This window comes from Epinephelus lanceolatus, chromosome 18, assembly GCF_041903045.1.
Source record: "Epinephelus lanceolatus isolate andai-2023 chromosome 18, ASM4190304v1, whole genome shotgun sequence".
Lineage (NCBI taxonomy): Eukaryota > Metazoa > Chordata > Actinopteri > Perciformes > Serranidae > Epinephelus > Epinephelus lanceolatus.
Genome location: NC_135751.1, coordinates 37,892,336 through 37,906,814, shown reverse-complemented (window position 1 = coordinate 37,906,814; position 14,479 = coordinate 37,892,336). Strand labels below are relative to the sequence as shown.

The 14,479-nt window shown below is 39.5% G+C and overlaps 1 protein-coding gene across 1 annotated transcript; it reads left to right on the top strand.

Moving 5' to 3' along the window:
* Window positions 1–1,126: 1,126 nt before the first annotated feature.
* LOC117267913 (desumoylating isopeptidase 1-like) lies at window positions 1,127–10,972 on the top strand. The gene is made up of 6 exons (XM_033643986.2): window positions 1,127–1,332; window positions 1,653–1,674; window positions 3,248–3,317; window positions 4,443–4,552; window positions 6,172–6,294; window positions 6,438–10,972. Exons 1-6 carry the CDS (start codon window positions 1,242–1,244, stop codon window positions 6,526–6,528), a joined length of 507 nt encoding a protein of 168 aa, XP_033499877.1. The 5' UTR covers window positions 1,127–1,241; the 3' UTR covers window positions 6,529–10,972.
* The last annotated feature ends 3,507 nt before the right edge of the window (window positions 10,973–14,479 follow it).

Below are 14,479 nucleotides of genomic sequence, written 5' to 3'. Positions count from 1 at the left end.
TTTATTTTACCTTTATTTAACCAGGAAGTCCCATTGAGGTTTTTTTTTTTTTCTTTACAAGAGAGACCTGGCCAAGGTAGCAGCCAATCAAAATATCAATCAATCAATCAATCAATCAATCAATAAATTAATTACAGCAAACAGGAAAAGAATCCAGGCACTCCAAAGAAAAATGAGAATGAGGAAGGAAAGATTAGATTAAAAAGCCTTTAATATAATGGCCAGCTCGTTAAAAAGCCAACATGTTTCAACCACTGCTGGTCTTCATCAGGGCTGGAGGAGACCAACAGTGGTTGAAACATGTTGGCTTTTTAATGAGTTGGCCATTATATTAAAGGCTTTTTAATCTAATCTTACCTTCCTCATTCTCATTTTTCTTTGGAGTGCCTGGATTCTTTTCCTTTTTTCCCAAGAGCACCCGATACATTTTTGGATCTACACTCTACAACACAGAGCAACCAGTTATCTGTTTTTCTAAATAAATTAATTAATTGATACAAAAACCTATAAAAAATAAGTTATTAAAACAAAGTGGGCTCTCAGAAAACATGTAATGCAAAAATCCACAATGAAACAATAACAGCTATTCAAACTAGTGCCCCCTCAAAAAATTTAAATAAAAATATACAATAAAACAACAACTATTTAAACAAAGTAAATAAATAAATAAAAAACATAATAAATAAATGTTTCTAATTTTAGATCCTTTTGAAGATTGTTCCATGACCATGGTGCATAACAGGAAAATGCACTTTTCCCCAGATCTGTTAAAACCAGGGTATTTTAGTTCTTCATTAACATTTTGTCAATATTGTAGCGTGTCTACACATGAATAAAAACGGTGTTCTTCTAGTTAAATAAAGTGCGGATCACAAGATTGTTCTCAGGACTTGGTGTGTCCGTTACAAGCTCTGTGACATGTATCACAACCCGCTGTCAGCTGTGAGAATGAAGTTGTCAAGTCATTTAGAGATAACAGGGTAAAACCGGAAGAGATACAATACGACTTCAAAATAAATCTCCCTCCGAGAAAGCTCACGTTATGTCGCCGACGCTTTGAGTTGACGTCTCTTGACAAACTTTTATTTTGAAATCAGCGGAATCGGAAGTGTTCCACGCATTTTCTAACGTGATGACATCATCCGCAAAGAAGGTCCCGGTCAGCTGTGCCGTTAAATGTCCGTCGCTTCGGCAGCCGAGCGAAAAATAAGATTTAAAGAAGCTGTTTGTGGGTTTACATTATGGAAAAGAATGCGACGCGATACAACGTACAGTTATATATTTATGATCTATCGAGAGGAATGGCGCGCAGCCTCAGTCCCATCATGTTAGGTAAGTACTGAGAAAAATCCGATGCGGTCTGGCCTCGGGGACAATTAAGTGATAATAACAAACACCGGGTACTTATATTGTAAAGTCGCTTCTACACAGTCATTACCGTGTAGTGAACTTATCTTTGATAGAGTTATGTAGGTCTAGTTATTTGTATACATTTATTTTGAAAATATTGCCAAGCGTGCCTGATTTGTGTTGAGGAATGGTTTAATGGTGGTTAATGGGGGCTGACATCAAGTAACAGCTTGTACAGAAGATCACCTGCCCCCTCTTCTTCTTCTTCTTCCTCTCACCACTGTCCTTTTTTACTCCTACAGGCAAACAGCTGGATGGTATATGGTAAGAATCTCCTTCCTGTTATTTTAACCTTAAAGTCAGAGCTCTTAAGTCATGAAATCATTGCTTCTTATTCAATGTGCTGTTCCATCAGGTGCAGGCCAGTGACCCATTTTGGCCCCAGAGCAGATAACATAAAGATCCTTTTAAACCATGCTAAAATCAGCTGCTGGCAGGGTGTCTGATACTGTCCTCATTTTGTTGTAATCAGGGTATTTACAGGTCCTTAACAAGTCTTAAAATGTCTTAAATCCAGATTCGATGGGTCTCAGATATTTGCAGTCGCATGACCAGTCGCAGACCCAGTGACTGTTTACAATCATTGGACAGACCGATGACAACGATTTTTTTGCGTTATTTCTGTAAATATTGCAATAATAAATAGCATTTATGACAGCAAAGAGATTTTGTTTTCTTTTTACATTATCCAACTCAACTCAAATGTATTTGTAAAGCACATTTAAAAACAACTCAAGTGCTGTACAGATGGAATAAGACGCTTAAAACACACACACATAAGAGGCAACATAGCTGTCAGGTACACAGCTCACACCTTTAGAGACGCAACACACACAGGCACACATCAGGGAAAACCACATCTCAAACTCTAATGTATAAAGTAGGTTCTGAGCCTGGACTTAAATGAGTCAGTGGTGGGGGTGGATCTAACTGGGAGGGGGATGCTGTTCCACAGTTTGGGGGCAGACACAGCAAAGGAACGATCACCCTTGAGCTTCAGTCTGGAGCGTGGGACAGCCAGGAGCCTGAACTTAATTAAGCTCTGAACTTAACTTAAAGTTAAACACATTAAATTTAAACTCACCCAATTGTTATCATATATCTTTACTGTTCATTTTGAAGTGACATCAGTGTCTTTACTTTGAGGTTTGGTCTTAAATTTCATTTAAGGGTCTAAAAAAGTCTTAAATTTAACTTGGTTGTATCTTAAGGCACCCTGTTAATTCTTTGTTTTATTTTGAATTTTGCCTAAAGCAATTTCATAAAATCTAGGAAATCAAAATAATAATAACTACTTGTAAACTTCTTTCATATAGTTTAGTCATTGAAGCAAGTTTTATAACACTATAGGACTTAGGCACATAAAATCAGGCAATTTAAGTCATACAGAAAATAAATGAAATAAAAGAAAAATGATAATTATAAAGATAAAGATAAGGAAGATAAGCAATTTTGGATATTAACTGCTCTGAAGACTGCACTGAGGGGAAAAAATCATACTATTTTGGTAATACAAAAATAAAACGAGACACTACCTGATGATAATATAAGATAAAAACAACACAAACAAAAATAATAATCAAGTAAAATGTGTTGACGTTAAAACAGTGTGCTAAAATTGATTTAAAGAGTTTTAAGAAGTGTCACTGATTCTGTAAACATAATTGGACAAGGGGAGTTGTACGAGTGTGGATACACCATAAGAAATCACATGACACATTAATCAAGCTCGTTATTTGATATAAAGACAGTGAGCTGCAGTTTTAAATAAGCCCAGGTAATATTGTTCTGACCTGAATTCACCTCTGTGTTAATTTTGTGCCTGTCTTTCTCCCAGGCACACAGCTATAGTGGCGTACGGTGATGAGTTCTTCTTCGGAGGGGAGGGGATCTCCAGCTGTTCGCCGGTAAGTCTGTCACAAGGGGACCGACTCCTTTCACACAGTCTCATCAGACAAGCTCAGGAAGAAGATGACTGCACAGCCAGAGACCTATTAATACCTGAAAGGTTCTTGGTCTGATTCCTGTCGTTTAGATTATGTTTCCAGGCTGTGTGTGCACAGAGCTGCCAACACTAAATCTCTAAAAATGCATGTGATCTGTGTGTTTATAAAAGTCATGTGCAAGACATAAAGTCAGGTTTGAATGAGATGTTGCAAGCTGTTAGAGGCCAAACGCACATGCTCTTAAATTCTCTCAGGTGTTAATTTGTGACGACGTTACAGTAACACTTTATAATAAGCATTATTAATAAATGGTTAATTTATAGTTAATCAAATGAATAACTTTAAATTTGTGCCTGAATTACTTCTACTTCAGTTTCTACATTTCCTAGAATACTTTTAATAAAGGACACCACTAATATTATTCTATTTTTTCCATCTCTACAAACCCGATCAAAGACCAAAACCAGCAAAGCCTTAGCCTGTCACACAACACTTTTTTTGAGCAAGTAATGACTCAACTAATTTCCCAAGAACTTGGGCAGTGTAGCTCTTATCAGACCAGCCATGGGTGGAGCACTTCTGGCAGCACAACAGTGTTTGTGGGACTGACTCATAGTAAACCACAGTGCCCACATCCATTGTAATGAAGGAGGGTGTCACTCAATGTGGCTCAGTTATTGGCTACACAGACAATACTTGTTAGCGGGATAAATGCATGGTTGGATTTGGTCTTTTCAAATGAAATATATAAATAGATAAAATACAAAAAAATTATACACCAGCTTTACCCTCAAAAAGTCAAACTGGTTTGTTAGCTTTTCATCCTTTGATCTGTAACTCCGGAGGACTGATAGCGTTTTTCTGCAGTCAGACATCATTCCAACTGTGCTGCCGGTGTCTTCCCTTCATGTAATCTAGCCTGCCTTTTAGCAATTATCCTCCTTAATCAGAGAAACACCCTAAACTCATCTAGAGTGTTTATTCTTTTATCTATTGGTGTAATGAAACATTAGTTGCTCTTTTCAACAGCCTTCATAATGTGTAAATGTTGAGGTGTTTACCATTTGTCTGCTGTGTGTTTGTCAGGGTGGGACAATGCTGGGTCCTCCAGACACAGTGGTAGAGCTGGGAGAGACTGAAGTGTCTGAGGAGATCTTCATGGAGTACCTCTCTTCCCTGGGAGAAAGCACATACAGGTCGAGTCTCTGATATCCATCTCTTCTTTATGCTGTTTTCACCCGTAAGAAAAGTAGTAGTTAAAGGGACAGTTCACCACAAAATCAAAAATACATATTTTTCCTCTTGCCTGTAGTGATATTCATCAGTCTAGATTGTTTTGGTGTGAGTTGCTGAGTGTTGGAGATATCAACTGCAGAGACGTCTGCTTTCTCTCTAACATAATGGACCTAGATGGCACACGCCAAAAAATACATCTAAAAAACAGCAATGTCTCTTTCCAGAAATCATGACCTGGTTACTTGAGATAATCCACAGAACCTGTTGTGAGCAGTTTCATGTAGAAACTATTTTCTTTCTATACCCGCCAACTGTATCACCACAGAGGGGGAAGTGTGCATCTACTGCTAACTCAGCTAGCACCACTGAGCTAGCCAAAGATACAGCGCAGCCAAGAATTAGACCAATAATGTTTACATCTCAAGCTGTCACAAGCCTCTCTTTTATGAGTAGATGCACGCTTCCTTCTGAGTGTTGATACAGTTAGCAGGTGGAGTTTGATAGAAAATACATGTGAGAAACAGCAATGTCTCTTTCCAGAAATCATGACCTGGTTACTCAAGATAATCTACAGAACTTGTTGTGAGCAGTTTCATGCAAGAACTATTTTCGTTATACCAAACTACTACTACCCACCAAGCAGAAGGAAGTGTGCATCTACTGCTAACTCAGCTAGCACCACTGAGCTAGCCAAGGATACAGCGCAGCCAAGAATTAGACCAATAATGTTTACATCTCAAGCTGTCACAAGCCTCTCGTTTATGAGTAGATGCACGCTTCCTTCTGAGTGTTGATACAGTTAGCAGGTGGAGTTTAATAGAAAATACATGTGAAAAACAGCAATGTCTCTTTCCAGAAATCATGACCTGGTTACTCAAGATAATCCACAGAACCTGTTGTGAGCAGTTTCATGTAGAAACTATTTTCGTTATACCAAACTACTACTACCCACCAAGCAGAGGGAAGTGTGCATCTACTCATGAATGAGAGGCTCATGTCTCAGATGTTGCAATTAAGGACATTGTCCTCGGCTGAGCTGTAACGCGAGCTAGCTCAGTGATGCTAGGTAAACTAGCAGTAGATGCAAGCTTTCTTCTGCGCAGCGATACAGTTGGTGGATGCTATATGGTATAAAGGAAATAGTTCTTACATGAAGCTGCTCACAACAAGGTTAATTGTCTTAAGTACCTGGATCATTATTTCTGAAAAGAGACTTTGCCATTGGGTTTTTCAAATGTATCTTTCGGCACTTTGAGCACCACAAGCCGACATCTAGTTTCATTATATTGGAGAGAAAGCAGACATCTCTACAGCTGATATCTCCAATACTCGGCAACTCACAACAAAACAATCTAGACTTAAAAATCACACTACAGGTAAAAGATACAATATGTATTTTTGATTTTAGGGCTGGACTGTCCCTTTAATATTATATCACAAATAGTAGTAAAGCTTATGAGAGAGGAGGGACTCTAAATAAAATGGTTAAATTCATAATTGACTTGTCACAAATGCATGAAAGCTGTCATCTAATGTCTCTCTGTATTAACTCACTCAGTCACATTCTGCCTTGGTTCAGAGGTGACAGGTATCGTCTGTTTGAGCACAACTGCAACACCTTCACCAATGAGGTGGCTCAGTTCCTGACGGGCAGGTCCATCCCGTCCTACATCACTGACCTTCCATCGGAAGTCCTCTCCACGTGAGTGTGAAACTCAGTCTGACAGCTGCCCATGGCTTCAGTCCAGTCTGTGGTTTTTGCCCATTTTGAAACTTGTTTTGAAATGCTTGCTTTACATTTTAAGATCTATTTAAAGGTATCAAATCTATTCCTTCCCTCTCCAGACCGTTCGGCCAGATACTGCGGCCCATTCTGGACTCAATCCACATCGCCCCTCCAGGAGGTAACGTCATCAACGGGGGGAGGAACATGTAACCTGAGAGAGCAGCAGAGTCACCGAGTGTTCACAAGGTCACTTTTATTGTAGTCAGTCAGTCAAACTAATCGTCTTTCTTTCAGTGTTCTTTCTGTAAATAAGTTACACACTAGTATTGAAGCTAACGGCCATTTTGGAAGCTAGAAGTGATCAATGACCAGTGAATCCTTAAAATTCAAACTTAACATATAATTTCCACCTTAAAGTTGGTTTGTTATGTTTGAGGGTGCATCTGGCATCACATTCAATGTACTGACAAAACACAGATGGGTTTTGGGTGCACCAGCACAGTCGGATATCAAGACTAAAAACCACTAAAAGCTGACTTTGATGAATGTTGCCTTCTTAGTAATTAATCTATGGGAAGTCAGATCTCCAATTAAGCTTTTTCAGAAGTGTAATGTAATGAAGTATTTCAATTTGGGGCGCTGCAACGTATTTTAGCATTTACATTTTGACAGAATTTCTACTTAAACTCCACTACATAGAAATATTGCACTTTTTACTTCACTGCATTTATCTGATGTTTGTAATTTAACCACCTACAACATTTAAATACCTCCTGCACATTGGTGCATCCAGCTTATTTAGTATTTTAACTTGTGTCCCGAGGTACAAATGTCCCTTTAATTTTACTTAATTTGGAACTTGTAGTTTTTTCCATTTTGGTGTTATGATGTGTATTACCTCCACCAAGGAGGTTGTGTTTTCAGTTTGTCTGTTTATCAGCGGGATTATGGGAAAACTACGAGGCTGATTTTTAGGAAACTTGGTTTCCCATTAAATTTTCGAATCACGGAGGGATAGACAAATCATTTCTCACGTTCATTAACATTGTAAGATGGGACATTTAGCCTTGGTGGAGGGCTGTGCTCTCTGAGTGCCCTTCCAGTTTATTAAAAATTTAATTTATTCAGTTTATATATATTTTTTTTCCCACGATGACTTTATTTCTGACATATCAGGTTTCCCACATGATTTCTGCAGTGAGAAACACTTGCTGCTGACTACAATGGAACTAATCTGAGTGTACACTTTTACATAGATATGTTTAATATATTCAAATCAATGGACGCAGGTTGGTGGAAAATAAGAACGAGATAGTTGGAGAGTCTTTTAATCATATTTTAATTTTTGCACTGTCATGATTTGTTATATGTTTTTTCTTATGTTTTTTGGCAGCCTGTAGATACATTTTCATCAGTGATCCTTTTATACCTGTAATATTTGTCTGCACTATTTTTTGTTGTATTCAGCTGTACCTGCCATCATCATTCCACCTGTCACAGTAGGTGATCGATGCCCCGCGCACACTGAGGTTATAAGCTCAGAGGTGATATAAAAAGTGTAGAGTGTACAGGCCCTATTTAGAGGATTTATAGCAGATGGTCTAAAGAGCATAACTCAAGTGCATTAAGGGCATATCCAACCACTTTTGCTACTTAAACATAGCGTAATCTGGGAGCAAAGTGAGGCACAAGTGGCAAAGGGATTGAATTTAGTCCCTTAATTACTCATAGGTGTGTTTTGGGGGTAACATGAATCAATCAATCAGAGTGTCATCTTCTATTCCCTTTAAAAGCCAGATGTGCCCACACCTGGCGCACTGTTATTTACATGGTGGATTTGGCAAATTGACCTTTCGCTAAGCCCCGCCCCTTTGTGGTGGTCCGACAAGCTGTTAGAGTAAGCATGGAAGAGAGAAGCAGACAGAGGGGTCTACAGTCTGTGTTTGAAGGATATATCCAGGATGTCAAACTGACTCAGCAGTAACAACAGGTTAAAAAGACAAAGATAGTTAGAAGCTAAAGCCGAACTTTAGGCTACAGATCATAGTGTAAAAGTGAACCACCACATCACTGCTGATTGCCACACAAGACAATGAATATAAAGGGAAACTTTGCTCATATTGAACCAGCTGTGTGGCATCACAGTGTGTGCAGATGAACAGTGTTTGGCTTCACCCCTGTGCTGCTGCCTGCACCCAGACCGCTGCCTCTGCGCACAAAGCAATGACACACAGCTGGTTGAATATGAGCAAAGTTTCCCTGCTTCCCTTCACTGGTTCCTGTACAGCAGGGTCGGTCTTTGTTTCACTGTTATAATCATTAAAAAGCAAAAGCAGCATGTGTATACATTCAGTAGGCTATATCTTCAGTAGCTAGCTAGCTAACCCTACACTTTTCAGGGTTTGATTTTGGTTTTGGAACAGGGAAGAAACGTGTATCTTTTTCCAACCTCTCCAGGTAACGAGTATCATTAATACACGACATTCCCCAGGCACAACATTTAGCTCCAAATCCACAACACCAGCCTGAAAATGAAGGAAATCTGACACGACTGCATTAGAGTCAATGGAGCACAGCTGTGTTGTTGTCGGACCCTGGTCTGAGCCGGCCGGATGCTACGTTATGATTGGCCAGTCTGCGTCCAGGGGCGGGACTTAGCGAAGGGTTAATTGGAGAAGCAAGTGGTTTACTGCTGAGACTAATGCAGTAAGAGCAGTGACGTCGTTGCAGCAAATATCACGGGACATTTAACAGCAAACTAAGAACTGTAGTTATAAACTTGACAGAAGAAACAGAACTGAACTTTTAGCTTCTGAAGTAATCAATTAAATTACACTGCTCACTGTGTTTAAATGCGCAAAGCATCTCTCTTAATGGGGAGTCGGACAGCAGCTCTGCTCTGATCTCTGCTATGTTCACATTTTGAAGAATGTAATATTTTTCTTGTTAATTATGTATTATTTAATCCAACCCATACACATATGAAACCGCCTATGTCGGTGCATCTTACTGTCTGAACAATGCGTCCTTTAAGCAGCGGGAAAATACTGCGCCATTCTGACTTTAGAGCAAGTTTGTGTTGGTCAATGGTGCAGTCATTTCCTGCTGCCTCAGAATAGCAGTACGCCAACAATGCGCCTGACCACACCTTATTTTAACACCTACACTCCTATGGGAGCACAGATGGGCGCGAGTACATTTGCTACTCACACGACATGGGTGCTGGCCATGAAAATAAGAACTGCGTCAATCTGAAACTAGTAATGGGTGCAAGATAGGGCCCGAAGTCTCTACAGCAGGACTGGGATCAGTTCACTGCACGTTTAGTTTGAGTTGAGCTGATTGCAGAAGTTTATATTTTCCAGACAATCCTGTTTTTTGAACACAGTTTTCTTGGTCAGAAATAACCAAGACTGTTTATTCTGTGATACAACTGAAAGTGAACTGCACCACGGCCCTGTTATAAGACATAAGCTGTGCCTCTTGGCCTGTGTTGCCAGCTCCACAGGGAGATGCTGATCATAGATTACATTTTATCATACAGCTTTTTATTGCCATGTGGTTAATTCTAAACAACTGCTCATCCACAGATTTTTTTTTGTTAGATGTCTAGGTGACCATATGCAGGGTAGCGTCCTGCACTGTCAACTTAATAACAACCTGTTCGAGTCCTTCAACAGCCACCAGAGTGTGTTGGATATACAATACACCTCTGTGCCTTCATTTCCCTCTGCTTGGCTACAGTCACACTGTTAGGAGTTGGCATGGTTATTGTATAGCACAGATGGTAACTCCCTGTGTAGTCTGCATTCAAATGCGATAGTTAACAGTGTGAAGGCCTAGGAATCTAAAAATCTTGAATACATAAATGAGGTGAAAGGGGTTAGAAGTAGTGAGGAACCCTTAACTAAATTCTCTAGGAGACGTCAGCAGTTGAAAAAATATTCCAGATTAAACAACATCTGGATCACAGCCTATAATCTCAGTGCTTTATACACTGCACTCTGCCATCAGAAAGAACACATAGCTGTCTAGTTTCAAGATAATGCGTACAGTAGATGACGTGCTTTAGGATTTATCTGATTAAGACAGTGTTACACACATGAACCATACTGAACCTCATGAGCCTGAACAGAGTGAAGGATCAAAGAAGCACAGAAAAACAAGAAACGTCAAAGAGCGACTTAACCAGCATTAACTTTCATCGTGTTCTCCTGCAATAAATAAACCTCACACACACTTTACCTTCCAAGCAGTCACCATCATTTCTCTCGTGCTCCTGCACATAAATATTACATGTGCAAGCTCTTTAATGTGTTCTTTTCAGACCTGATATTTGTATTTGGTTACTTCTCCCCTTTAAGAGGCTAGAAAGCTTAGGTGAATCTGAGTTGTGTTATTTTTGCCTTCTGCTTACCAACTAAGTGACATGCTAACCAGACCACTGAAATGTATTACTGCACAAGTCACCCTTTGTTGCTCTGATATGTGTTGTTGCTGGCTGCTACCTGTAATGTGAAATTGCAACAGATAGTGATGGATATTATTCCCTGTTTAAGTAATCTAACTATAGTAGATATATTTATGCATATTGTTTGAATTGTTTGTTTGTTTTTTTGTAACTCTACCTACATATAAAGCCATTGACTGCAAACATGAGGATCTCTGGTGTCATTTTTTACTCTGTGCACCTGCATGATTTATTTTTTCACAGACTGCACATATGAGCCAGTCATCAGAAAAAAACGATGGCATTGTACATTTCTGTAAAATGAGAAAACACACATAAAAGCCGGTATAAGATTAGAGTAAATAAGATTCGATCACACACTCACACAGACACATACACATGAAAAATATGAATTAAGTTTGACATAAACTAATGAAATAAAAGCGACATAAATGACAAGTCATCGCTGTGTTTCCGGCGGCTTTTTAGGCACCAAACATGGGTGTTTTTCTGTGACCCATTGCTGTTTTTCCAGCAGGGATTGTGCCCTAAACCAGGCATTTTAAGCCAAAACATCTTCCCTAACCATAGCCAAGTTTCAACCTATCCACTGCATATCCATCCATTCATTTTCAACCACTTATCCAAGGCCAGGTCACGGGAGCAACAGGCCGAGCAAAGCATTCCAGACGTCCCTCTCCCCAGCAACACTTTCCAGCTCCTCCTGGGGGACCCCGAGGCGTTCCCAGAACAGATGAGATATGTAATCCCTCCAGTGTGCTCTGGGTCTGCCCCGGGGCCTCCTACCAGTGGGATGTGCCACTAACAGGAGGCGCCCAGGAGGCATCATGATCTGATGCCCAAACCACCTCAACTGAGCCCTTTTGATACAAAGGAGCAGCAGCTCTACTCCGAGCTCCTCACCCTATCTCTAAGGCTGAGCCCAGACACCCTTCGAAGGAAACTCATTTCGGCCGCTTGTATCCGCGATCTCATTCCTCCAGGCATTACCCAGAGCTCATGACCATAGGTGAGGGTTTGGACGTGGATGGACCATCAAATCAACGGGCTTGCCTTTAGGCCCAGCTCTTTCTTCACCACATGAGCTCGAGCTCGCAGTAGATGCACACTTCCTTCTGCATGGTGATTTGACTGGTGGGTGTAGTTTGTTAGAAATGAAATTATTTCTTCATGAAACTGCTCCGCCAAGGTCTGTGTATTATCTTGAGTAAGCGGGTTGTGATTAGACTGGAGAGACAGCGGACATCTCTTCGGCCGATATCTCCAACAAAAAAAAAAATCTAGATGAATAAATACTGATACAAGTAAGAGAGAAAATATGCATTTCTGATTTTGGGCTGAACTGTGCCTTTAATATCAAAGTCCTCATTGAGGTGACATTGAATCTTCTTGTGATCACCCCCTCTTGATGGTATATCAACTTCTTCAATGTCCGGCTATCTCAAACTAATATTTTGACCTGCAGTTCTTTGAGCTTCCACAGAGAGGCAGTGTTGCTCTGTCTCTAGCATTCAGGACAGATACGGATTCTGATCAGGGGGTTGCCGTCTCAACACCACCGAGGACTAACTATGACAGTTTTAATCAAATATTTAATCTATATTGCATCTGCATCCCTATATTCAAAAATGTCTTTTGAACCCCCAAGGAGCAAAGCATTTAACCTGCTAATCTCTATATGATCAATGACAAGCAATAAATGGCTGATGTTGTACTGAGCAACCCTCAGTTGTAAGTGTGTGTGTGTGTGTGTTTTGAAGGAAGTGAATGCTCAGCAAAACTGGGTCCTCTCTGGGGAAAGCAAAAGGTTAATAAGAAAAGAAAAATGCACTGAAAATAAAAATGGAAAATGATACTTTCACCTGGTTTTGATATTGACAAAAAAACAAATGAAGCTGAATGACAGAGCATAATGGAAAGACTTACAGTGTGTTGTGTGATCCTAAAACTCTCTTTTTTCATGCATTCCTTGTCCTTTAAAACCAGCTGCTTCAAATATGAACAAGTGGAATGCAGCACAGACCATTTTACATATGGTATGAGTCCACAACAATGCTTACAGTTCATCATTGTTCAGTCACGTACATCACACAAACACAGCAGATCTCGTCTACATCATCTTGTCAACTAAACCCCGTGTTATTCATCATCATGGCAGAAAAGGTAGGCAACTTTTCCAGATGGTGGATATCTGACTGTGCAGCAAAATTGTTGTGCAGACAGATGTGAAGCTTGGTCCATGGCCTTTAGATCAGCACCCCTCCTAAGACAGAGTGGATAATAAATGCAGACAGACCTAGCCTGTCCTTGCTCCCTGCGGTTGAGTAGCTGAATCAGCTCGGTTAGTAGTACAATTATGAGTGTCCATGTGACGTTTGACAAACGTCGTTAACCTTCTCTCCGACTATAAGGGAACTGTCAGCCTGGCCAAAGTTTTTAGCACGGCAGTACCTCTGTGACAAAACCGAGTGAGTCATACCGACCCTCCTGCTGGGGTGACAAATCCATCCTTGACACACAGGGGTGACTCGGTTTCTCTTCCTATAGGCTTTCATTCAGCTCTGATACAAAGATCATTTTACTATTGTTAACAACATTTAATATTATGCCATGCAAATGGGCTGTTTTGTCCTCAAAAACAACTACATTTATTCTGGCTCTTCAAATATGATAAAAAAGTGATATAAGTGTCACAGAAAATATTGCGATTTCACAGTATCACGGTATCAAAGAATTTACATTATTATCAGTCAGAATGAGCGGTAATACTTTACTTAAAGGTATCTACATAAGGGTGACATGAAACTGTCATAACTATGACATGACACTGTCATAAACATTATGTACATGTCATAAACGTTTATGACTGCTATCATTAAGTGTCATTCGGTTTTTGTAAAGACAAGTTGACATTGTTTGGGTTGTCTTGTTTATGACAACTTGACATTAATCAAAGTGACATTACCAGAAGTTGTCTTTGTCATGACAAGTTGACATTAAATTTGTTTGGGTTGTCTTGATTATGACAACTTGACATTGATCAAAGTGATATTACAAGAAGTTGTCTTTGTCATGACAAGTTGACTTTAAATTTGTTTGGGATGTCCTTATTATGACAAGTTGACATTAACCAGAATGACATTATCAGAAGATGTCTTTGTCATGACAACTTGACATTAACAAGAAATGCACCTCTTTTTGTGTTTATGACAAGTTGACATAATGATTATTATTGTCATGACAAAGACATCTTCTGGTAATGTCATCCTGGTTAATGTCAAGTTGTCATGACAAAGACAACTTCTGGTAATGTTACTTTGATCAATGTCAAGTTGTCATAATCAAGACAACCCAAACAATGTCAATTTGTCATTACAAAAACCGAATGACACTTAATGACAGCAGTCGTAAACGTTTATGACATGTACATGATGTTCATTACAGGTTCATTACAGTGTCATGTCATAGTTATGACAGTGTCATGTCACCCTTATGTAGATAGCTGCAAGTGAATTACCGAATGACCCTTAAAGGAATGAAAATGAAATGGTTATTAAACAAAATAAGGGTTGGTAAACATAAGTTTTTCTTACTGTAATTGAAACTAAAATAAAGGGGAGATTCAACGTCCAGTTGGATTTTTTTTCAATATTGTAAATAAGCAAATGTACACGGTATGATAGCTGTCAA